The 25,684-nt window shown below is 51.6% G+C and overlaps 1 protein-coding gene across 1 annotated transcript; it reads right to left on the bottom strand.

Moving 5' to 3' along the window:
* Positions 1-66: 66 nt before the first annotated feature.
* On the bottom strand, positions 67-25,684 carry Csf1r (colony stimulating factor 1 receptor). The gene is made up of 21 exons (XM_021214916.1): positions 25,520-25,684; positions 21,637-21,894; positions 20,983-21,267; positions 19,104-19,240; positions 18,332-18,491; positions 16,272-16,458; positions 13,977-14,092; positions 13,721-13,841; positions 13,410-13,600; positions 12,047-12,162; positions 7,010-7,136; positions 6,762-6,866; positions 6,405-6,515; positions 5,583-5,745; positions 3,470-3,558; positions 3,257-3,354; positions 2,324-2,446; positions 2,131-2,242; positions 1,417-1,516; positions 988-1,096; positions 67-896 (listed from the first exon to the last, which is right to left on the bottom strand). The coding sequence occupies exons 1-21, from the start codon at positions 25,566-25,568 to the stop codon at positions 726-728; spliced, it is 2,928 nt and encodes a 975-aa protein (XP_021070575.1). The 5' UTR covers positions 25,569-25,684; the 3' UTR covers positions 67-725.

The following is a 25,684-nucleotide window of genomic DNA, read 5'->3' as shown; positions in this document are numbered from 1 at the left end:
GAGGAATAGGAGGTCCGTCCTAGGGAGCTTGAAGGCGCCTGTGTGCTGCAAAGAACCAGACCCTGCTGGCTGTGTTAATGCTGTTAGTTTAATGTTGACAGTTAATGAGGATGAGTCAGCTTGGAGAGGAGCACGCAGTGTTTGTTTGGTGTGGTCAGCCTTGCATCGGGCCCCATACCTTCCAGCCTAGAGTGACAGGGCACTGGGTAGAACACCTCTGACTTTTAGCTGCCGCTCAGTACAAAATTCAGGATGAGGTGGGACTATAGATAGAGTGAAGGTCAAGAGTGGTGGTCAGTCCTGTGAGCTTAGGAAGGGGCCACCTGCCCCAAGAAGCCTGTAGTCCAGGCATCTGTCAGGGAGGCAAGCCTTAGCTTACCCACAGTCTTCGAGACCCTGTCTTTTGAGACATGAATCAGTCTTTCCATTGAAACAGAGTTTGGGATGGGTTTTTTAAAATGGGAATAGGATGGAGAAAGAGAAGTAGGGGTGCACCAGTTGGCGTAGTAACTAGAGGCTAGCACTGTGAGAACCCCACTGGCAGTGATGGCCCAGGCTCTGGGAACGAACAGGGCCTCTGACCTCCCCAGACCCCTCATGTTCTGAAGTGTCAGAGCTGGGCCAAGCTGAGGGCGAAGTCCGTATGTTCTCCCCATGTCGCCCATCCCATGGAGGAAGCCGAGCTGGGATGTGGAGAGCGGCAGGCCTCTGCTCTCCCTCCTGCTTCAGCAGAACTGGTAGTTGTTAGGCTGCAGCAGGGGCTGGGCGATGTCCCCGGGCTCACAGCAGGCCAGGTGTTCACTGGAGCTCTCCTCTTCTGGCTCACTGCTGCTGCCACCGCTACCACCACCACTCTCACTGCCGCTGCTGCCTCTGCTTGGCAGATTAGCATAGTCCTGAGGTGGGGAGAAGCCAGAAACAGCTTTAGTTTTTCAGGCCCGGCCCAGCCTGCTCTAGCCAGCCAGGCATCTGCTCCATCCCTCTCACCTGGTCTCTCCTCTCCAGTCGGGCCTGTTCCTGGAGGAGGAAGCAGATCTGCTGGAAGGTGGGTCTTCTGGTAGGCTCCAGGTCCCAGCAGGACTGCATGATGCTGTATCTGGAGACAAAACAAACTGGTGCTCGTGTCAGCCCCCTCGGGGCACATACATCGCCAGGGAGAGGTGTCTCGTGAAGGACCCCCAGCACTAGTCAAAAGTAAGTTTGAGGGCCAGAGATAAAGCCCGGTGATAACAGCACCTGTTAGCATGCTTGAGGTTCAAAGTTTAGTAGAGAACCTCAGTGCAATGAAGATGGAAACCTGGCTCTGGCACCTTGTACACAGAGACCAGGGCCATGCACTCTTCCAACAACTACCCAAACCCTAGAATCCACCCACCCACCCGCCCGCCCGCCCCTGGGTTGAGTGCCTTTGCGTACATGTTCTTCGGTGCAAATACAGGCTGGGCCATTTGGTATCCATCCTTCACCAGTTTGTAGAACTTGTTGTTCACTAGGATGCCGGGATAGGGGTTCAGACCTGCAAAGTCCAAGATCACATAAGAGACCATACTTGCTTCCCCACCCACACGCCTCTCAGGCAGAGTGTAAAGGGCCCATCCCAGCTTGGACCCAGGGCCTTGGATCCAGGGTGCAGTGGAATGCAGTAAGTACACTTGGGCTTCGGGAAGGCCATGGCCTTTCAGCCCCTCATTACCCACCACACACAGTCTAGCACGGACTCTGGAAGCAGACGGAACAAAGCCTGAGTTGTGAATTGGAAAAGGGATCACTTGGTAGTGCGTTAAGGGCCCTGTGCCCAGTCCCCAGTAATGGGAGCTAGAAAGTGGCTAGTCTTCAATAGCATATAGGCAGGTGTCTGAGGGGCAGTGGTATTCTGGGGCTACTGTAGGGCGGAGGCGAGTGAAGGAAGGACCCAGGAGGTGTACATTGGCCAGAGGGTCTGAATTCCACACAGCTGCTGCAGTGCTGGTTCAGGAGCTCTCATCATCCCACTGATCCTGCCAGTCCTTGCTCTGTCTCGGATACCAGACATCTTTGAGTAGATTTCATCCATGAGGTTCAAGACACCGATGGCATAGCCAAAGACGGGTCAGCCCTAGGCTGCGCCTGAAAACAGGCTTAGCAGCTCACCAAGCGAGAAGATCTCCCAGAGGAGGATGCCGTAGGACCACACGTCACTCTGAACCGTGTACACGCAGTCAAAGATGCTCTCTGGAGCCATCCACTTTACAGGCAGGCGGGCCTGACAAGACAGTACCATGTCAGTCAAGGGCTCGCCACAGCCTGCCCAACCAACCACTCTTCTCTCCCTCTCGGCACTCACATTGCCCTTGACAACATAGTTGGAGTCATTCATGATGTCCCTAGCCAGCCCAAAATCCCCAATCTTGGCCACATGTCCGCTGGTCAACAGCACGTTTCGAGCTGCGACGTCCCGGTGGATGCACTGAAGAAAGCACAGAGACCGTTAATCTGTTTATCCCTCCCTGAGGCCTGAGGACCAGAGGAAGAGCATGAGGTCTTGGGTCTCTGTTGTAGTAGATACAGGTTTTATAGTCTACTGTCTACCCCTGTCCAAACCTTCGGTCTGAGACCATTTGATGTGGACAATTTAACATTTAGAAAGCCGCACAGCCCTGTTTCCAGTGGCCCTCTGCCCCTCCGAGCCACAGGGCTGCTACTGCCTCAGAGGTAGTGAGTCCCTGTGCTGTGAGCAGTCTGTGGCCCACCTCATCCAGAACACCAGCAGCTGCCACCTCCAAGTACACAATACCAGGTGCTTCCCCAAGCATTTGCATACGCGATAATCCATTAGACCCCCTAAACAATTCCTGAGAATACCCATTTTTGCAGGCACAGACCCTGAGGCTTACGGAACCTAAATTGACAACAGCAAAGAGAACCAGAAGTCACACCATCGCCCCTCTAGACGGTTCTGAGGGTGGTGGTCTGAGCCCCAACATCCTTACAGCTCATCAACAAGACTTATGTTTTATGAGGAGAAACAACTGTTGTCTTGTTTGCTTGGCTGAGTGAGACCATTGTTAAACCTATTGGTGGCCACATAGGGAAACAGGCATACCAAGGCTGAGGCTAGACCTCCAGGAGTCTGCCCTGGGCACTGCTTCCACCTGCTGCCTCCCGAGGCCCTCTGTACACTCCTCTGTTCCTCCGTTGCTTCTCACTGGGCCACCTTCCCTCCTCTTCCTCGTTCCCACAGCTAGTAGGAATTCAGCCTTCCCCCACCCAGACTCACGTTTTTAGAAGCAAGGAAGGCCATGCCTTGAGCCACTTGGCTAGAGAAGTGGAGCAGGTCCCAGAGCTCCAGGGGCCGGCTGGCCTCTTTGTCCAGATCTGTAGAAGGCAAAGGCATTGGGGCAACCCTGTCACACCTTGCTGTTCCTCAGCCCCGGTCCCTGGTCCCTAGGCCCATCCACCCCTCTCTCCCCTCATCCTGGTACCTCCGCACCTTGCTTAAAGAAGGAGTCACTTGAAGAAGTCGAGACAGGCCTCATCTCCACGTAGGTGTCTACACCCTGACTGGAGAAGCCACTGTCCCTGGGTAGGAAAGAGAAGTGGGAGAGATCCCATCACTGCCGAGCCCAGGCCTTGCACTCCAGCTGCCTCGCGGATTCCCTTAGTCACTCAGCAGAGGGGAAGGAACCTAAAGGTCAGCCGAACGTCCCTCTCTGATAAGGGAGGCCCTGGGCTACATTGGACTTGAGCAATCACTGTGCCCTGTTTAGCCATTCCCAGGGCCAGAGACACCCCTTTCCGTCATTAGGCGGCTCAGCCTACTCAAAGTTCTTCCTTGCTCCCAACGCCAGCATGCTCCTGGGATTTTCTTCTGATCTCTGCCCTCTAAGACAGGAAGACATTATCTCTAGCTGCCCCGCTGGGAGGTGAGTCCATTCCAGGCCCCTTCCCTGATCTCCCCACACAGCGTTGCACCAAGTTAGCCTCTCATTCAGAGTCCCTCGAGGAGGGTGGCACTGACTGCCAAGCCTGAGATCCTGAGCTCGATCCCAGGGAGCCATCTGGTGGAAAGAGAGAGGCCCAGCTTATCCACGTGCATTATAGATGAATAAGTGCAAAAACAAAAAGTTTAAAATCACATAAGAAGGGGGCTGGAGAGATGGCTCAGCAGGTGAGAGTACTCGCTACTCATTCAGAGGGAACTGGGTTTGGCTCCCAGCACCCACATGGTGGCTCACTCCTTTAACCCCAGTCCTAGGGTATCAGACCCTTTGCGAGCAGCAGGAACACAGGTAGTACTCACACAGACACACATGAATTCATACATGCATTTTTTTTGTTTGTTTTTGAAAAATCGCTTGGAGAAGTTTGAACATTCCCCATGCCCAGAGCAGTCAACTCACAACATTAAATTTGCCCAGATCTAGAGCAGAGCTTAAATTGGCTCGGGGCATCTAAGCTCCAGAGAGTCTCATGACCCTGCAGGTTTGGGTAGGCAGGCAACACCCAGAAATACCAGACACTTGTTATGGTGGCAGGCCACCTGGAGAAGCATAGTGCTACCCTGAACAGCCACTGCTGCTTCGGGTCAGCCAGACAGGTCTGGTTTGTCAGCTGCTGCTCAACACCTAGACGTTGCCCATGTCCTGAGGCTTCCAGGAGGAGATGCTAGGCTCTCCCATTAGTGTCCATGGAGTAATCACCATCCCTTTGTTCTGGAAGCCGTACTTCTGTAGGAGCATAACTTGGGATCCATAGGTCGAACCTGTTGCTTTGCCTGTCTGTACACTTGTAGAAGGGAGCCAGGGCACCTCTTCTCCCTTTAGCCCCAAGTCTCCGCAGCTGCCAGCGCCTACACTATAAGGACAGGGTACACTCTCCTGGTTCTGAGTGCAGCCTGATCCCAGCACTAGGGCACAAGCTACCGTGACCCAATACGGAAACTCCAACTTAAAACAGCAGGCTTAGCCCAGGTTTCCCCTCTGCCCCATTCATGGGCAACATGAAACTTGGTTTCTTCCCCTCTCTGCTTCCCCATATGGCTTTGTTCATAGCCTCTGGTGGCTTCCAGGAATCCCAGCACAGCAGAAGACCCCGAGGGGTTCAACACTCTGTTGTTTGAACTGGAACTGAGGCCTGAGTGCACTAGGAACCTTGCCACAGGTCAGGATGTTCCATTACCTCCATCCAACAACTAATAAACTCTGGTCTCACTTCCCCTCGGGGGTGCAGAGACACATTAGCCACTCCTCAATGGAATATGTGTCCTGCGGTCCCCGCAGACATACTGTGGGACAACCAGGAACAAGCATTTCCTCTAAGTCCTCCAATCTCTGGCCAGGGATCCAAGGTTGGGCCTGGGGAAATCTTTGCACATATGAAGATCATGTGTCCATGAACCCATCTCTCAACTTTGAGCCTCCCATTTTTGTTCTTCACATTCCTGGAACGTGGTAGGCATGCAGATATTTATGGAATGATGGGAAAGTGTGGTAAGAAAGCAGAGTTGCCTACGAGCCTGGGGGTAGGTATTCTTCATAGTCCAGATTGGGGACGGGGCTTCCTATCCTGACTCCTCTCTATCCTGTCCTATGCCAGCGAGCTACCTGCGCACATATTTCTTCTCCAGGTGGATGTTCTTGTAGCTGGAGTCTCCCTCGGGGTCCTGACCGGGACTCAGGCTGGGTCCCAGCATAGCCTCGGCCTTCCTTCGGAGAAAGTTGAGTAGATCCCCATAGCAGCAGTATTCAGTGATGACCAGGACAGGTCCTAAGGTGGCCAGAAGTGAGAGTGAGCGAGGTGCACCCCAAGGCCCCACTGCCTATGTGAACAGGGGCCTTTGGCCTGGGGACCGGTAGGCCTGAGTTCTAATCTTGCAAAAGCCAATGACAACTGACAAAGCTTGCTAAGGAGGAGTTTAGCCTAGCCTAGTGTGCTTGAGGCTAGACCAAGAAGATCTCAAGTTTAAGGCCAGCCTGGGCTACATAGGAAATTCCAAACCAGCCTCAATTAAAATGAGGCTGTCTCTCAAAAAAGGGAAAAAAAGAAACTTTTTCCTCAAAAATTCTTTCTTCAAAGGAGGTCGACAGTTCAATATAGGACAAAGCCACTTTATAGTGAAGAGGAAGGGAAGTGACTTGTAGTCTTGGTGCATGTAAGTCTGGGGTAGGGGCTTCTTAAAAGCTGGATTTTGGGATTTCATGTTAAATCCCTGTAAGTGGGCTCAGAGGGCTACACATAAATACCTGCCATGAGCAGCTCCTGCTAGGAATAGCGGGGATTTGGAGGCAGGAATCCTACAGGCACTTAGAGCAAATGAGAAGGGGAACTTGGAGCCACACATCCAGGGACCCTTGGATGCTCAGGACCATGAGTTCCCCCCCCCCCACCGTCACCCCACTCCCACCCCACTCCCGGCCAGCTCTTACCTCCGTGAGTACAGGCTCCCAAGAGGTTGACTATATTCTCATGCTGTCCCAGGTGACTCATGATCTTCAGTTCTGACATCAGGGCCTCCTTCTCATCAGCGTGAGCCGTGGCTGGGAGATGGGACCAAAGTCAGAGCAAACGGGGGGGGGGGGAAGGGCAGGCACCCAGCGACCCAGAGTCCAAAAGAGGGATGAGGAATGCAGGCGTGCACATGGGAGGGAGTGAAGGAGGGAGGGAGAACAGATCTAACCAACAGGTTACAAGTATGGGAAGCCCCTCTCCCGACAGCAGAACCAGACTATTTGCAGCAGGTACCACTTCCCATCCCCCACCCCCTCTGCACCTCCCCCACTCACACTTTAGCATCTTCACAGCCACCTTCAGCACTGCATCTTCTTTGCCCAGACCAAAGGCTGTAGCCTCCACCACCTTCCCAAAGGCACCGGCTCCTAGAGTCTTACCTATCACACACACATGGCCTCCTTAGGTTCCTGAGGTCCACAGGGTCCCTGCAACCCCTATATGCCCTATGATGCTATGATGGGAGATCACAGAGAGCTCTCTCTCTCTCTCTCTCTCTCTCTCTCTCTCTCTCACCACTCACCAAACTGCAGGTTGTTCCGAGGGAACTCCCACTTCTCATTGTAGGGCAACTGGGTAGGGTCGATGAAGGTGTAGCTGTTGCCCTCGTAGCTCTCGATGATCTTCCAGCGCACCTGGTACTTCGGCTTCTGCAGAAGGAAAGGGAGGCATGGGGCTGACGGTCTAGCAGCCCGACCTTGCACCTCACCTCCCAAGAGCACGGGAGGACAATCCAGAAGCTGTCAGCCTGCTATGTGCTGAGAGGGACCATGGCATCTTGTGGACAGAGCACCTAAAGCTAGTCTGTGCTTGATTCTGCCTTACTATGTGAACTTCCGTCCTTCTGCAAGGCTCAGTTTCATTTAAAACTGTTCATTCAAAGACTCAGACGATTCTCGAAGCCCTTGATGACTCTTTGATATTTCCTGGGCCAAGGTAGAGGGTAGAAGTTGAGAACTATCCACTCATTCATTCATGGACCTGTCCACTTGCTCACCCAAATAGTTTATGTTCCCAGTTCTGTTTGGAGTGCTAGGGATTGGGCCAAGACCTTATAGATGCGTAAGTACATACTATACAACTAAGCTATTCTCCAGTTCTGCTTTTGTTTTCGATTCTGGTGAAATACACAAAACAGATAATGTACCATCCCAAACATTTCAAGCTTATACCTCGGTGGTATTGAGTTTATTAGCCATGATAGGAAACTGATTTCTAGAACTCTTTTGACCTTGTAGAACAAGCTCTGCTGTGTCCAGGGGAGAGCACTCCCCTACCTCCACCTCTTTCTAGCCACTGGAAGGCACGGATTTATTTTACTGTTCTGGTCTTTCATATCAACAGTCACATGGCATCTTTTGGGACCGAATCCTTTCCCTGAACATCATCTCATCACCTCAACTACACTGAGGTCAGAATTTGCTCTCTTCTCCAGGCTGAACAATACAGACTCCCAGACATTTTACTGAGCATGTATTTCTATCGTGAACGATCAATTCATTGTTAAACAAGGCAGCCTCTTGGCCCCATGGGGCTGGCATTTGAATGGCTAAAAGAGACATTCAACTTAAATATATAAATAGGAAACAGTCAGATAATGCCTCAAAAGATGTTCAAATAGTGTCAGGTCTGTTATGGGAGCGTCTAGACGCTTTCTCATTGACATTGAGGCTACAGGTTGAAGCCACATCTGGCACTGTAATTTTGGTCAAAAGCTCCTGGCTAGGGAGGTTATTAGCCCTAGTGGGGACTGTCCAGCTGCTGTTTTGCTAAATGGATACGGTAGTGCCTGTCAACCAACCTTCTAAATAATTCTGCCTGTCCCCATAGATAGTGCTGTTCTCGGCTTTCCTTAGAGAAGCTGCTGTCTGCGACCGTCAGCAGTAACTGCAGAGACTCATGACTGACAAAGTGCTGAGAGTGAGTGACCAGTGAACACTGGGCCATAAAGGAGACATCCAGCTGCATCGCTCCGGGGTTCAGGGGACACCATAGAAAAGAATACAAGAGCTGGGATTGGCTGGAGGGTTAGGGAGTACTGTCAGCCGGGCGTGATGTGCCTGCTGCCTTGAACTCACAGCAGCTGTGGGTACCTGCCTAAGATCTGGACAGGATCAGTCTTATCAACATCTTGTTGTGGAGGAGGGAGAGGCTCACAAGTGCTCCCCTCCCTGAATGTCTGCAGGCAGTTAATGACTACTGCGGGTGGGAGAGATGTTTTCTTAAGTTGTATAGCCCAATCTCTATAAATAACTCACCTATACTTCTGCAAGCAACCCTAATGAAAGATATTAGAATGTATGCATGCATACACACAAGCATACAAACACACACAAATATATACACATACACACATATATACATACACTCGCGTGCACACACATATTCACACACATGTACACAAATTAAAGTAAAAGAGGAGTTTGGGGGCAGAAAGGGGAGCAGCAGGTATGGGCGGGGGACAAGAGAGGGTAATGGGAGGTGAATGTGATCAATATCATCAATATACATTAGGTACATGCTTGAAGATGTCACATGAAACTCATTATTATATATTATAGTATATAATCATACTAACAAATGTTAATTAGTTTTTTATTATTTTATGTATATGAGTGTTTTGCCTGCATGTATAACTGTGCACCACACGCATGCCTGTTATCCAACAGGGTTAGAAGAGGAGGTTGAATCCCCTAGAATTGGGCTTACATATCGTTTTGAATCAACATGTGGTTGCTGGGAATTGAGCCTGGGTCCTCTAGAAGAGCAGCCAGTGCTCTTAACCTCTGAGCCATATTTCCAGCCCCAGAAACAAATGTTTTAAAACATTTGAAAAAAAAATAACATCATGAAGCCAACGAATCAGGGTGACAGGGCAGAGGATGGTGTCATGAGAGTCCCTGAGGAGGCAGAGGTAAGTGTTCCAGGCATAGAGCCCACAGATGCTGGGCAGCCTTGAGATGGGTATGATCCTGACAAACTCAGGAGATAGGTAGGTGACCATGTGGCTTAGTAAATGAGAGGGGAGCCTCCAGGCAGGAAGGTCAGGATCCCTCTAAGACAAGGGCTGTCTCCTAACTCTAGGGAGAAGGAAGAGGTGCTGAGGAAGTGCCCTCTGACAAAGGGGGTGCCCTGCACATCACACATTCTGCTGTCTCCAGTTCTCTCTCAGGTTCTCAGTAGCTGAGGGAGTGAATACTTCACCTTTCCCTGCCCCAGGGGCAACTGCATGAGGGCATCATTCCAAGAGCTACTGTGAGAAGAACTGAGGGAAGGCCACATTTACGGGACAGTGGAAGCTAGACTGGGGTGGTGGAGGACACAAAGACTTTCGGTCCCCAGACCAACTTGTGTTCAGTCAGGCCTCGGGGACAGGGACGGGGCTGTGTTCAGCACCCAAGGTCCTTCCTTCAAGGGTGCTTAGCAAGAGGAGCTAAAGGATGCATGAGTTAGTGTTGGGGAGCAGGTAGCCTATGGCTGAAGCCTTACAGGCAGAGGAGAGTTTACATAGCTACAAGGAAGACCTTCCAGCTGGACCTTTAAGAGAGAACTGTAGTTAGACATAAGGACATCCAGTGGGCATAAGGGCACACACTGTGATCCTTGGGAGACAGATGCAGGAAGATCAGGTGTCTATGGCTAGCCTTCAGAGGGAGTTTGAGGCCATCCTCAAAGCTATAGGAGACCCAGTCCCCAAAACAAACAAAACCAGCCAACTAACCAAACAAACAAATAAACACAAAACACCACTTCTAGCAACAGCAGCAATAAAGCAAGTGCATGTTATGGCTTGGGCAAAGTGGCTGAAGTGAGCTCTGGAGAGGAACTCCCTCCGGCTGGGTGACCCCTCCCATCACTTCCATCTTCCATCTCCATGAGTCTCTGTGGCTGCAACTGTTTTCCTCCTAGCCACTTCTGCTTCCCTTGTTCCTCTGCAGCTGGGCTGAGTCAGCCCTCCCACCTCTGCTAGGACAATGTTGGAAGGGATGGTCTGAGGGGGGAAGGGACGTTCAGCTGGAAGCTCCCATGGCTGAATCCATGAGTTGAGCACTGAGCCCCTGCCAACCTCAAGAATTCTTTCCATCCACGGAGACTTTGGGGGCCCGTCCTTGTGAAGGTGGAGCGGCCTGCAGGGTCCCTTCCTAGAAGAAGTGGGATGACTGGAATGCTTTGCTTCCTTGGGAGCTGGGCCTAGATAAATCCTCACTGCAGATCAATTCATTGGTTGCTCCTGCTAGCCCTCAGCTGAGGCTCTCCACGGATTCCTTGACAGAGATTGAAGAGGGCTTGGGAACGTCAGACCTTGGCCTCCCTCCCCATCAGGCCCTTGGTCTGTGGGTAGGTATTGAGCCTGGGTATAGTAGAGACCTGGGAGCTCTCCAGACCCTCCTCCTTCAATTTAGGCCTGGGCCCAGAATCTGTTCAGTGGTTTCTTTCTGAGTCTATCCTTCCCTTCTTTCTACCCATCATCCTCCCTTCCTTTTCCCTATCCCTGGGGCCAGCTGACTCAGGTCCTTTCCTCTTCCCCTGTGCCTTCCCCACTGTTGCGGTTTCCCTGGGGGACAGAAGGGGATGACTCAGCCCTTAGAAGAAACAACCCTTCCATAGACAGGCCATGTCTCAATCAGACCTGGAGATAAAGACAGGTGGGGCCAAGTCCTCTACCTACAAAGAGGTTGGCCAGAAGAGAGCTGCTAACTGGCCTGCCTCTTTCAAGTCTTTCTTTCAGGAGCAACTCAGTCAGTGGATATCCAAGGGTGAAGGAGAAAAGGCCAGTCTGAGGCTGCAGGTCCCCTGACTTTGGGCTACCTAAGAAGCAGGTAAGTTTCCTGGATGGGAAATGAGAAGGTACCTGGAGTGATATATTCAGAAAATGGTGCTGTAGAGAGAGCTGAGGTGCCTTAGACCACCATTAGGTGAGGCCTGTCAGTCAAGGCAGAAAGAGCTCTGGGATCCTGGTGCTTGTGGAGCACCAGAGATAGCTTTTCATTCCATATGAGGAAGGAGTTTGTGTTTCTCCAAGGACAGGTAGTCACGGCAGTGACTAAATTATGTCTGAGTGGCAAGTAGCAACCAGAAACCACTTTGGTGTGTGGTCAAGGAGATACCAACTTCAGCCACACTCCCATCCCAATGTGTATGAGCCAACTGGATCTGCAGACAACTTCCTCCTTGCAAGGAAGCCCACTGACTACTGTCTTTGACACCCTACCCCTCCCTTATACATACAAGTTGGAGAATCTTGGTAATGGTAACTCCATTTTACAGATGGAGAAAGGAGCTTTAACATACCCACTGTCCTATGGTCCCATAGGCAGAGACAGGCAGAGACAGGCACCTTTTAGGCACATCCTCATTTTTACACCTTCTCCTGCCCCAACAGGAAAGCTTAGGGTTATAGTGTTAGGAGCTCTTTGGTGCCAGCCCATGTTGACACACAGAAAACTCCTACTAAAGAGCTCTAGTTGCATGACAGCCTGTCAGAATGAGCAACCATGAGTGGGGGCCATCCACATCTGGCTCCCTCCGGTTCCTGGCCCAGCTCTGCTACCCAACACACCTGCTTGTACTTGTACAAGAGCAGCAGCAGCAGCAGCACCAGCAGAGACATGACAGACATACAGGCCACCACCACCGGAGTGAAGAGGGACTCATCAGGGAGCTGCTTGCTTCGTCCTGGAAAGGAGAGACAGAGGAGTGAACAGGTGGGGAGATGTGTATGTAGTCTCACCCCTCTGCCAGTACTCAGCCACTGCTTGCATGCAAACCCCAGTGATGGGGCATTATCACTCTCCCTTGTGGGCAGAAAGGCGTTCTGGGGATTGCACCTAAATTCTCCTTGGCTTTCCTGTGTTTTCTCTTTGTGTCCTTAAAAGCTCAGCAGCCTTCTGAGTCTGAGGGGTAGCTCAGGGACTCCAGGTCTCACCTTCCTGACCTCTAATCCTAGTTATCTTGATGGTGTAGAAAGGACACAGTTCATTTCTGTGCTCAGCTAGGAGCTCGGGTCCCTTAGTAGATGAGTGACAGTAAACTAGGACATCTCTGAACATGTCATGTGGGCCATCCTTCCAAAATGAAGGAAGACAGGACTTTGCTGCTAGAAGAGAGAGGGGCAGTAGAGGCAATGCTTGGTACAGCAACAGCATTCCTCACAATGGCTGCTCCACCCCTTAAAACGGCCACAATCAGCAGTGACAGAGAGCATTCACAGACAAGAGGGGTAATCCGTCTGGCAGCCAACTGCTCCAGGTTACTGACTGGAGGACATAACGGACACGATCGCTTAGCCAAGCAGAGGGTCTGCCCTATTCCATTTGGATTGAGAGCCTTGCCAAGGCCCTGACAAAATAGGTGCCTAATCCTAGCTGTTTAAGGGCCTGAATAGGCTGTGGGTTTCTGAGTGAGACCAAAAACAGATGCAAGCTCCATATCAGCACTGGGCAAGCCCTTGCACAGTGGCCTTGAGGGGCAGGACTGTGTCTCGATTGGGGAGGGGCAGGGAACAAGAAGGGAACTGAAGAGAGATGGAGAAGCATCCCCTCTAGCCCTGGACTTGCAATGAGCTGTATTTCTTCATCCAACTCCTCTCTCCCTCACACAGGAGGAGCAGCAGCCAAAGGATCAGGCTCTGTGTCTCTCTGTCTCCCAGTCCTTTCTTAGTCTCTGACTGTGTCTCTTTGCCTCATTCTTTTTCTCCCCACTCCCTGACTTTGTCCTTTCCTTTTCAGTCCCCAACAAGGGACTCTGGACCTCTCCATGTAGCTGTGCCTGGAACTCTATAGCTCAGGATTAGCCAGGGTGACCCAGAGGTGAAACTCAGCATGGCTAGGACCTTCTCCCAGTAGGAATCCCTGGGTGAAGAAGCCAACAGTCTCTAAATGCCTGATGTCCATTCTGGCTGAGGAAGAGGAACGATGGATTACCTAGGGAGAAGGCCCTGAAGTACTGAGAGCTGTTACCCACACTGTTGTGGGCTTTGCAAAAGTAAGTCATGTTGTGCTTTGAAGTCCCAATGGGCAGCTGGCTCCGAATGATCACTTTGTGGAAGGGCTTCTGACTCAGGACTTCAGGGTGGGTGTCATTCCAAACCTGCAAGGCCTGGGCCTCATCACACCTGGAACAACAGACTTTGATTCAGGCCTTTAGGATCTCCTGCATCAGCATGCCCTTCCCAGTCATGGATGCCCCTCCCAGACTTAGGCTCACCCTAAGGAGGAAAACCAAGCCCACTGACCTATCGGTGTGGCCCCTGCACTCCATCCATGTCACGCTGGGCTGAGGGTACCCAGAGATGTCACAGAACAGGACTTCAGAGCCATTCACAGGCATCCATGTAACACTGACCTCTGGGGGATCTGAGGAGGAAAGCAAGGATGGAGGAGGGCAGGATCCACCTTAGGGCTGGGGTCTCAGTCTCTTGACCACCTGCCCTGCTACCTTCACAACCTCCCAGTAAACCCAACCCTGGGTAGCCTGTCCCCATCACTCACATCGCAGGGTGAGCTCAAAGGTCAGATTATTCCAGCCTGCCTTGTTTTGTGCCATTAAGGAGTACTGGCCCGCCTCCGAGGCCTTTACGCGGTTCAGAAAGAGTTTGAATGAATACCTGCAAGACAGTCAAGAGATGCTGCTGTTATCATCAGGCATCCTGTGCAGGAAAGTGTCACACCCTTTGTTCAAGTTTCAGGGCATAGAGGCCTTGTTTGAGAGCCAGGTCCTCCTCAGATGTGTACCACGGAGACAAAAGAAACTACCTACCCCAGGCCTTCTCTGTCCTCTCATCTAAGAGTATTCTTTGCCCCCTACCCCTAGATGTTTATTAGAGATGATGTTTGCAAGGTCCTAGGAGATACATGACAAGTCCCCCTTCCTTCTTACCACTGAACTAAGTGTTCACAACACCAGAACCCCTACTGAAAACCCCTAATGTGCTAGCCCTGTCCCAAGGGATGGTGACAGAGACAAGAGACAGCACTGCTTCTGACCGGTGTAGCTACAGAAACCAATGCTATCCTTGTTGGCTGTGGGACTTTAGACAGGTACTCAACTGCTGTGGTCTTCATTAGCTCTGAGAGTGGTGCTGATGTTTTTTATGGTTTGGTTTGGTTTGGCTTGTATTCACAGGCTTGGTCCGAGGCTTGAAGGGATGTGCATTTAGCATACTGGACAAGAACCTGACTCATTATAGGAACTTAATAACTTAATGGTGTCCTTTATTACAGAAAAGTCTGAAAGCAAAAGCTGTTTTTCTTAGTTTCTAACTGATAATGTGCCCATTGTGCATGTAGCTATTGTTTGAGACACGGTTGGATACAGCCCAGACTGGCCTCAAACTTGAACCCTGATCCCTTTGCTTCTGTTGCCCATAATAGCCATGTGCCCTCATGTCCAGCTAGTGAATGCATTATTTAGGTAATAAGCACATTTTACAGGACTAGGGAGATGGCTCAGTGGTTTAGAGCACACCCTCTTGCAGAGGATCTGGGTTTGATTCCCAGCACTGACATGGTTGACATGGTGACCCCCAACCCCCAGTTCCAGAGGATTTGACATCCTCTTCTGACTCTGCAGCACCAGGCACACAAGTGGCACATATGTATTCACACAAGCAAGGTATACACATAAATTAAAATAAATATTTTAAATGCATTCCCCCCCCCAAGACAAGAGTTCCTCTGTGTAGTCCTGGCTGCCCTGGAACTCACTTTGTAGTCCAGGCTGGTCTCAGACTCAGAGATCCACCTGCCTCTGTCTCCTGAGTGCTGGGATTAAAGGTGTTACAATACATTTTAAGATTGTGTTTTGTTTTGTTTCTTGTTTTTGTTTGTTTGTTTGTTTTTTGTTTTTGTTTTGAGACAAGGTCTCTCCATGTAGTCCTGGCTGTCCTGGAACTCACTCTGTAGACCAAATTGGCCTCAAACTCACAGAGCTCTACCTGTCTCTGCCTCCCGAGTGCTGGGATTAAAGGTGTGTGCCATCACTGCCCAGCTTAAGATTTATTTTTATTTTACTTTATGCATGTAAATGCTTTGCCTGCTTGATTGTGTGTGTACCCAGTGTGTGCCTAGTGCCCATGGAGGTTAAAAGAGGATCCATTGGATCTTGAACCTTGATCCTTTGCAAGGTCAGCAAGTGCTCCTTAACCATGGAACCATCTCTCCAGCCCTAATGACAGCAAAGTACCAGTTTTTGCTTGAACAGGGCCTACAGCCACTGCTTGACTAAAATTCCCTTATTGAGAAGACATCCTCGGACTGTGGGACTGGCTCACCTAACAACCTTCAGGTGCTGCATTAGGAGAGGAAAACCCTCAAGGACACAGTCCATTCAGAGATAGGCAGCATAGCTCTACAGTTGGTGGTCATGTGACCAACCCAAGTTCTCTGAGTAGACTGGTGCCAGCAGAGGGGGTGTGGAGGAAACATGTACCCTGAAAATATCCCAGGGCCTAAGGAGAGAACTTCTAGAAGGGGGTTCTAAGGACATTTACTCCTTTGACAAAGGTGTGATTGCGTCCTTCTGCCCCCTCCCCATGTGACTTTGGCGGGTGCCTCCTGTGATTGCTGTCCCAGATACATCTTGGGGTGGAAGTCATGGTCATTTCCTACACTGGTCATAACAAGGACAGATGAAGCTGAGAGGTTCCCAGGGACCCTGATGACATGCACCTCCCAGAAATGGTAGAAAGCACCAGGCTCCCCAGTGACACAAGGCACACACACACACACACACACACACACACACACACACACACACACATTTGTGTGGAGGCTGATAAACCATACCTGTATATGGTCTTTTGAGTGCTAAACTCAAACTTGTGCTGGTCTTCAAAGAATGGCCCTAGGTAGGTCCAGTTGTAATGCTGTAGGCCAGGGTAGGCATCTGCATGGACCGTGAGGGCGAGGCTCTCACCCACAGACACCTCCTGCAAGAGGCTCTGCTCAGAGGTCAAGTTTAAGTAGGCACTCTCTGGAAATCAACGCAGGAGATCTGGCGTCAGTGGGGAGATGTCCTCCTTCATGTGTTCATGGGACCACCCACCCCTTGACACAGGGTCTGAGCACATCTATGCATCAGATTTAGAGCCTCTACCCAGCCAGGACTCACCTCTACCGCCTCTTTTCCCACTACCATCCATTCATCCACTCAACTGTGCAAACTCCTCCCACAACCTCAGTGACCTCTCTAGTCTGGACTCATCACCTTGGACCACTGGGAAAGCCTAATTTAATTTACTCTCTCTTCCTCTCCAGAAAGTCCTGTTGGTCCAAGTTTGACAAAACCTTCCAACTGCTTCTCACCTTCTCCAGGAGAAGCTCTAAGTCCTTGATGCATGGGATCTCAGGGCCATCGGACCAACTACCTTCCCAGTTTACCTCTCTGAACTCACGTGGCACCTCTCATCTGTGCCAACCCAGCCCCCACTGGCCATCTCTTTCCTTGAATCCAGCATGGAGAGCTATCTTAGTGGCACAAGAGCTGCTCCGTGAACTGGAGCCCTCTTGCCCAAATGTCTGAGCCTGCCCTCCATCAACTTCAAGCCCGAACACACATCGGGGCAAAAGTTGAATGAGCACACACATTTATTGACTCCTGAATGCCTGCAGTAGGAAGCAAGTTGGCTGGTGGTGGAATGGGAGGATAACCTTGTGTGGGTTCTGCCTCTCTTCCCTTTGCCTGGCGGCGTTCGGAGGAGCTCCCTGTGTGTGTGCTCTGAAGCCACTGACTTGTGCTTTCCCTATTTCCTCCCCTCTGACTCTCACTCAACACATGGTCACACTGCCAGGGCATACTCCGAGCCTCCTCCCACCCTGTAGAACTGCTGTGCTGTGGGCTTCTCAGCCTGTGGAATGCCACTGCTCCCAACTCAATAGGCAGGCAATGGGAGGGCATCTTAAGCCCATCATTCTTCATCATCATGGTTGGCACCCTCCCCATTTGGTCCAGCTTGGTCTACATCACGATTGTGGCTGCTTCCAGCACCTACTCTCCCCTACATCCAGCACCAGGGTGAGTCTTCTAATGTGGTATTTTCTTGCACATTCTAGCAGTGTGGGTCTCACCAGGGCTGCTTCTAGGTTTTCTAAATGCACTCATAGACTATTAATACTCTCATTCTTTTTTTTTTTTTTTTTTTTTTTTCAGATAAAGGAATTGCGGCACAAAGAGGTTGTTCAATATGATGTTTGGCAGAGCCACGTTTGATGACATGCAGAAGTGTGTACTCCTGGCTGCCAGTCCCTTTTGTGCAAACTAAACCCTGTAAAGAGCCCTGACCTCTCTACAGGGTGGGGTGCAAATTCTCCACCCACTTCGTTAAGGCTCCATCACCAGCAGCCTCCTGCCTCCGCTTCACTTCCTCACAGCCATTGTACATACTTTGTATGTCAGATGTTCTTAGCTGCTTCGGTGTCTCAAAGATGCTTGGGCTCTCTTCCCTTGGGCCTTGCACATGGTGTCCCTCTTCTAGATGTTCTGTTCCCTTCCTTTCTCACTGAGGCCCAACAACTCCACTGTCACCCACCTTGCCCCAGCTTAGAGACCCTGGTTAGAGGGACCACTGGTGTTTAAGGATACAATCACCACAAAGAGGCACTGTCTCTTGGTGTGTCCACATGATAACCTAATGCTCTCAGAAGTGAGTGACCCACATGAGCTGCAGGAGGGAACTGCTGGGCTCCCAGCCCAGCCCAGGACAGAATACACTTAAGTAAGCCATGACCTACGCTCTGCTGGAGGAAGTTGAGTGCCTAGGAAATCTCCTAAGCTGGGGCTCTGGGATTAAGCCACCCTCTTCCTGTCATCACCTTCATCTCCCAACAGCCACTCCCCTGATGCTCACCCACCACCTGGAAGTTCATGGTGGCCGTGTTTGTGCCAGCATCATTGCTGGCCACACAGGAATATATGCCAGCATCTTGGAAGTCCACAGAGTTGAGACTGAGGGTCCGGACTTTTTTATAACTGTCATCTTGGAAGTCACTGTTTAGGGGGGTTTCCAGCTGTAGACAGAAAGACTTGGGATGACTTAAGCAATCCAAAATTGTTTAGGATCTGAATTCAAATCCCCCACCTTTAAAACAATGGTCTGCCTGTGCACGGCAAGGGGACAAGAGACTGAACTCGGAGTCTCAATTGCTTCATCTGTAAAGTGGGAAGAATTTTGGTCCCCTGCCCTTGGTTAAAGTGAGGGAGGGGTAGACTCACAAAGCAAGGGCTCCAGACTGGACCTGACACACGATCCACATGGGGGTGAGGAAGCTAAGAGGCAGCCTCTCCATTCCTTCCAGGGGACTCCTCATCTTCCCTCTCACTCAAAGCCTTTCTGATCTAGCCACCATGCCTCTGCGCTTCTGAGGGAGCCTAGTCCTCTTTCTGTCAAAAGGGAGTGCTCTTCAAGCTGAAGCAAAGGTACAGGGTAACCCCCCAAAGGGGTTAGATTGCCACCCCTAACAGCCCGAGTCGGCTGCTGCTGGCACGGGGTCTCAGGCCCTTCTTCTCAAGGTCACAGCCATGTCCCCTGCCCAGAAAGCTAGTTTGAGCTGAAGATGCTTCTGTGCCGAGGGAGGTGGACAGACTTCACCTTGTCATCTCCTTCCCCCCCAGGGACTGACCTTGGTGTCTCCATGTTTGAGGATAACGTTGAATCCGACTTCCGCACTAGTGGCCGAGCACACGATCTGGGCAGCCTCCCCTCGAATCCTCACCAGCTTGCTAGGCTCCAATTTTATTCGTGGGGGCTCTGGGTGGACTGAGACCAGAAACACAACCCATGAACCTCCAGGCTCACTGGCACTGCGCCCAACACCATGGGGCAGGATACTTGGCCAGGGTCCCATCATTCTCCCACCCTAAACCCTGGGAGACAGCCTTGATAGCTCCATATTCCCAACAAGCAAGTCCCTAGGAGAGTCTGCTGGCTATATTTCCCACAAGTCCTACTTCCCAGTAGTGTTTCTGCCTCCTCCTGCCTCCCATGTCATCCCCCTCCTGGCAGACAAAGTCATGCCTTCTCTTGCCCCCCCCCACCTGTGTAAATATTCACCCTCAGAATAAGGCCAGTCCCTGGCTGGTCACAGTGGCACACCCTTTACATTTAGCACATAGTAGGCACAAATAGGAGATCTAGGCTAGCCAGAGCTAATTAGCGAGACAAGGGTCTCAGAAAATGGGGAGGGGGTGGTCCATGGGATGCTTGCTGTACCTGTTAGGCTTTGTATCCTGCACTGCAGCTGTACTAACCTGGTCCATCACAGGGCTAGCATCTGCCCTCTTTCCTAAAGTATTTGCTTTCTATGCCTTTGAATGATGGCTGCTCTTGTCCTGTCAATTTGGTGGCGGTGGCGGTTGTTAGTTTGCAGTGCTGTATATTAAACCCAAGGCCAGAGGTATGGAGGGTAACTGCTCTACTGAGTTGTATCCCCAGTCCGTGTGTGTGTGTGTGTGTGTGTGTGCGCGCGCGCGCGCGCGCGTGCGCATTTGTGAGCAAAGGCATAACACAATACTTAAACAGAGATTAGATGACCTTGTAGGTCTCAGGGATCAAACTCAGGTCTTCAGGCTTGGTAGCGAGCACCTTTACCATCTCACTGGTTCTTTAACACTCTCAATCTCTCTCTCTCTCTCTCTCTCTCTCTCTCTCTCTCTCTCTCTCTCTCTNGCTGGCCTCGAACTCAGAAATCCGCCTGTCTCTGCCTCCCAAGTGCTGGGATTAAAGGCATGTGCCACCACTCTCCAGCTCTTTAACACTCTTAAATCCCATTCGTGGGGGGTGGGGGTGGGATCATGCACGTGTGCCTGCATGTGGCCATGGTGCCCATGTGAAGGTCAGAGGACAACTCACTATAGTAGATGTTCTCTCTCCTGCTACAAGGGTTCCAGGGATCCAACTTGGTCACTAGCCTTGTGACAAGTGACTTAACATACTGAGCCAGCCCCTCGCGTTTTTTGATACTGGCTATCATTACATAGCTCAGGCTGCCCAATGCTGGGATTACAGATGTCCTCCACCAGGCCCAGTTGCAACTGGTGATCGTTAGCCCCCAAGTTCTTCAAAGAGCAGAATTAGCCTCCCCACTACCCCTCACCCTGGTCTTTCCCAATTGCCTCTCCTACACAGTCTGCATCTACCTTCTAATCTGCCTTTCTAGTATAATGTCTAGTCTAAGTAGATGACATCCTTGGCCAGCAGCACCGTGCCTGACGCACAGAAGTCATGGAGCAAGCCTAGAAATTGAGTCTAGTATCCTGAGGGGTGGCAACAGCCTGGACCAGGATATATGGAGGTCTCCCTACAGTGAGGATTCCTATCCCAAATGTTCTTTGGTCAATTGCCCTGTTTAGCTCACCACAGCTGGTCTCACAGTCAGAGTCCCACCCTGCACACCTCACCCCACTTGCCCTGGAGAGAAATGAGTAATTATAAGAAGAGAGAGGAATTATTTCTGTCTTCCCTGCACCCATGCCTGACTGGGCTTTTCCCATCCTACATACCTCGATTCACCTTAAGCCGGATGCCAGTGGACCTGGATTCCCTACCGTTCACCACGGTCTTGCACATGTAGGTATTGCTGTCAAGGACTTTAGCCTTGTGGATAATGAACCCTTGCCACGGTGAGAAGGAGTAGACTGTTTTGCGTGAGACCTGCCTGCCCCACTCACGCACCAGTGAGACACTGCCCTTCAGTGCGGGGTCAGTGATCAGACAAGGCAGCACAGCTTCCTGGCCCTCAACCACTGTCACCTCCTGTGCCAGCAAATTCCAAGACCGGGCCGGATCTGGGAAGAAGAGAGTTCAAACTGACAACTGAACATTCATGACGGGAGTATCAAAGGCCTGAGCATTTGCCTCATGCTCTGTACTGGACCATTCAGAGAACATTTCAGGTTGACTTTTAGCACCAGATGCTCCTAAGGCACTTGTTGCTACATGACCTCAGGCAAAAGATTCAAGCCCGCAGAGGCTCTGCAGAAAGTGTGGGGGGGGGGAGGTGTAATCATAGCATCTGCCTCACAAACATTAACATTGCCACAGGTGCTTGGTCATGGCCAATGCTCACACTCGTAAACTGAGACCTGCCAAACTATGCATGTTGATGCCAGGAGCTAGCCCTCCTGCCCAGTCTGGGGGAGTTTTGGAGTCCTCACCTTTGACATACAAGTGGATGGTGGTACTGCCCCCCATGGGGTCTTCAAGCTCGGTACATCGGTAGGTCCCAGTGTTTTTGAAGGTCGCATTTCTTGTGGTCAGGATGGTTTCAGGAGATTCGGGGTCCAAGGTCCAGTAGGGAGAGATGGGGCCATCCCATTCCACACTGCCATTGCTCATACATCGCAGGGTCACCGTTTCACCAGGCTCTACAACCAGCTCTGGCCCACTAGGCTCGATGACAGGGGCCCCCTGACCTGAAGGGGGTGGCAGACACACGTGAGACCTGGGGTACACCCTAGATATCCCCCAACACTGGACCATGCTTTGGAAGGGATAGTTCTGGTTCTGGAATGAGTCTGGACCCTTCAGTCAGCTCCCCACTCTATTGACATCTGCCACGTTCAGGAGGCTCATCCCTGAGACCGGCCTGGGCGCCTCCTTAGCCTCACATGTAGGCTTCTCCACAAAGCCACGGAGGCCCAGCCTTCTGCATCGTTTCCCATCCCAGGAGAGGACACCATCAATCTCGTGTACTAAGCAGGCCAAGCCCGTGTAAGCAAGACGCGTTTCGAATAAGCCAATGGAGAAACGGATGGCCAAGTCCTGACTTCCCTCACGTGGGAAAGAAAAAAAGACACATGAGTTCTTAGCCCAGTAGAATGAGAGCTTCCGCCTGTCTCCTGCTACCCCACTCCTACCACTGGGCATCGGGTCTGTGCACTGTGGAGTGGCCTGAGACCATCCATCCCTCCTCCTCCCTTTTGTCTTTTCACCCACAAGTGCAGATGGTGAGCACATTTCCCCGCTGTGCTAGGCTGTTCGGATGCTAGGAAACCTTTGCATCACCCCCTGCTCCAGTACAGATTCACTGAGGGCTCAGAATGCCATGCTTAGGAACGAGACTGCTGAGGTGCCCCGTCTGCCCTCGATTCTCTGTTCCTGCTGGGTTTCTTGGCAGCCAATCTCTTTTAAGGAAAATTTGCTTGAAGGCGAAAGGAGAACTCAAACCCTTTGTCAGGTCTTAGGGAAGGAGGCTCGTTGCCTGTGTGGTGTCAGCATTTTTCCCAGGCTTGAAATAGGGGGGAAGGGGGGAAGTGAGAACTGATTCACAGCCTCCGAGGGCCTGGCAGGCGCCCCCGGCCTGTGTGGGCGGAAACACATTGCTGGCACCCGGCTGGCCCTGGTTTCCGCCCAGCCTGTGGCCCTTCGACACTTGGGTTCTCACTTCTGCTTCCCTGCCCTCTTGGCCATTGTCCTTGTCACACACTGAGGGACTCTTGGCAAGGAGTGCTGGGTCTCAGAGCACACTGGGCACAGTCTGTCTGTGCTGTGCCACTGTCCTGTTTGCTGACCCCGCAAGTCAACCCCTCCTACACAGTGACAGGGCAGCCCCGAGGGCATCAAGCCCTTAGAGGACTCTCCAGTGTTTCCTACAACCGCTCTCAGTGGGACACACACACACACACACACACACACACACACACACACGAGCCTAGAAATGGAAAGTCTCACCTCATAAATAATTTCAGCCTGGTTTAATGTCTGCTTGCTCTGATTCAAACCCATTGGAAACATGTGGCCCATCTGCCCAAGCTGCCAACCAGCCAGATGTGAAACAGAGGAGAGCAGTGGGCCGCTGCTGCTGTAGGGCTCTGGCTCTCCTGGGCAGTGATCAGCAGGAAGAGGGACAAGCTATTTCACCCTAGGCTCACACTGACTATAACTAGGGACCCTGATAGCCATTGACCCTCTGAACATCAGATGCTCTTCTGTCCTATGAGAGAAATCCCAGCGATCATCTACAGGGCAGCGGAGCCCCTGTAGATAGCCCCGGCCTATTGCTCTCAGGCCATACTGCTAATGTCCCTCTTGGACCTACTACGTGGTAGTTGACCTTAACCCTAATGGTCACAGGTCACATCTTTGGGTTCTATGACTCTGCTCCTGCTTTTTCTCCCAGACACTTCTCCCTTCTCCGGGGCCACTCTGCTCTGCTTATCTCTGTCTCCTGTCTTGGCCTCCAGGAAATGTACTCCGGGAGAAGCTTCCTTCGTATTTCTGCCTAGCCTGTTGCCCTGGATATTTACACGGAACAGGGCTGGCTGACGCATTCCACGTAAGCCACATGATGGTCTCACTTCCCGCTGGCAGGGTTGGCAGGAGGGAAGCCTACACATCGCTACCTTCCCTTGAATGAGCACTTGATGGCCACTGCCACCCTGTCCCTGGCCATTCTTCATCTCACATCTCTCTTCTCAAATTCTCCCCATGACCCATACTCCCATACTTTCTCTCTCTTTGTACTTGCAAAATGGACTCTTCCACCATCAGCTCCAGGACGCTCCCCAATCTTGCACTCGAAGAGGCCAATCTCTCTCTCTCTCTCCTCTCTCTCTCTCTCTCTCTCTCTCTCTCTCTCTCTCTCTCTCTCTCTCTCTCCCTTCCTCTAAGTGCTTCAAGCTTCAACACTATTCCAGCTCCTACAGAAGCCCCCAATAGTCCCACCCACTCACCAATAATCTTCCAGGTTAAAAACCCTAGGCTTGTCACTGATCTCTCCCAACTTCTCTTCCTTTTGGAGCTAGATACCAGACAGACAAACAGACACACACACACACACACACACACACACACGTAGGCACAAGGGCACTCACACACTCAAACGCTCTGCTCCACAAGCAGCCCCCGAGATAAAGACTGAAAAAACAGTGGACCAAAATCACAGGACTTTCTGGTGCGAGAGGAATAATTGTCTCTTCCTTAGCTGAGTCAAGGTTGCATTAACACGCACATCTGTCACATGCCCTTTAACAGTATTCTTAAGAATGTGTGCTCTCTCATGCATACATACCAATCCCATTCTACTAGGAATGTGCCAGTGCACAAGCCAGTGAGATCGGCTGAACCAGCAAAGAGCCTTCCGTGGACTGTCATCTCACCGGGGGCCAGCAGTGCCAATTCCCCAGGGACCAGAGTGAGCCTGTCCCTCCCCACCATCTTCCCTCAAGGTCTTTCCAAATAAGCAGTGGTGTGGTATAGAACATGTGTGTGTGTGTGTTAGGCCAGGTGGAGCCTAGATGGGATCCTTGGGCCGCTCTGAGCCATTCATGTTAGTTCTCACCCTCGGCCAGATCCCCTCCGAGAATGGGGGTTCTGAAGCAGCTTCTACTGCCCGAGAAGTTGGGGGGAGATATCTAGGAAGACAGTGTCTGGGGAGACCCTCTCTGGCCTTCCCCAGGCCCCTCTCTAGCATCCTTCCTTGCTTATCCACAGGATCTCTTGATCACGCGTGTTCTCCTCCAAGCCCTGTCCAAACTTTTCACCCTTGAGCCCTGGGCCAGAAAGGACTCTTCTTTCCTCTACCCTGACCCTTTCACCCAAGCCTTCCAAGAAAGGGTCAGGTCCTAATTAGCCACAGCCTGCTGGGCTGTCCAGCTGCTGGGACCACTAAACAAAAAGCAGCAACGGCGGTTGAGCAGCCGGACGCATAAGATGTCCTCAGAGATGCGAGTCTCGGTCCTGATCAAGACCTATCAGAATCCACCTTGATGGAGACTCCCAGGTAACACCCGAAAGCGCTGCGCTCAAGGTTAGCCCACTTCCGCCCTCTCACCTACCGACGAGTAGATATGGATGGTGGTCCTGGAAATACCAGGGTCACACTCAGAGCACACTGTGAGTCAAAGGCTAGGCTCAGATGCATCTGCGGCACTGGCCCCGGGTGGTCCCACCCACTCTCACCTACTCTTCTCGCCAGATAAACACAAATCTGCACTCTTATGCCAGAGAGGTGGAAACAGAGAACAGGGCATCTACTGCGGGACAGCGATGCCCTCTTTACAACACTCCCTGAGCAGCACTCCCCTTTTCTCCTCTTACCATGCCAAACTGTGGCCAGCAGCAGGACCAGAGGAGGCCCCAACTCCATAGCCTCCAGGGGATAGCGTGGGCCGATGCAGGTTGGAGAGTTGGCTGGGCACTGGGCTCCCAGCTGCTAGTTCTGTGAGGACGAGAACAGATGAACACGTTCCTGTCTGTTGCACT

This window comes from Mus pahari, chromosome 15, assembly GCF_900095145.1.
Source record: "Mus pahari chromosome 15, PAHARI_EIJ_v1.1, whole genome shotgun sequence".
Classification (NCBI taxonomy): Eukaryota; Metazoa; Chordata; class Mammalia; order Rodentia; family Muridae; genus Mus; species Mus pahari.
Note: the sequence above shows the minus strand (reverse complement) of the source record. Positions and strands in the feature narration are given on the sequence as shown.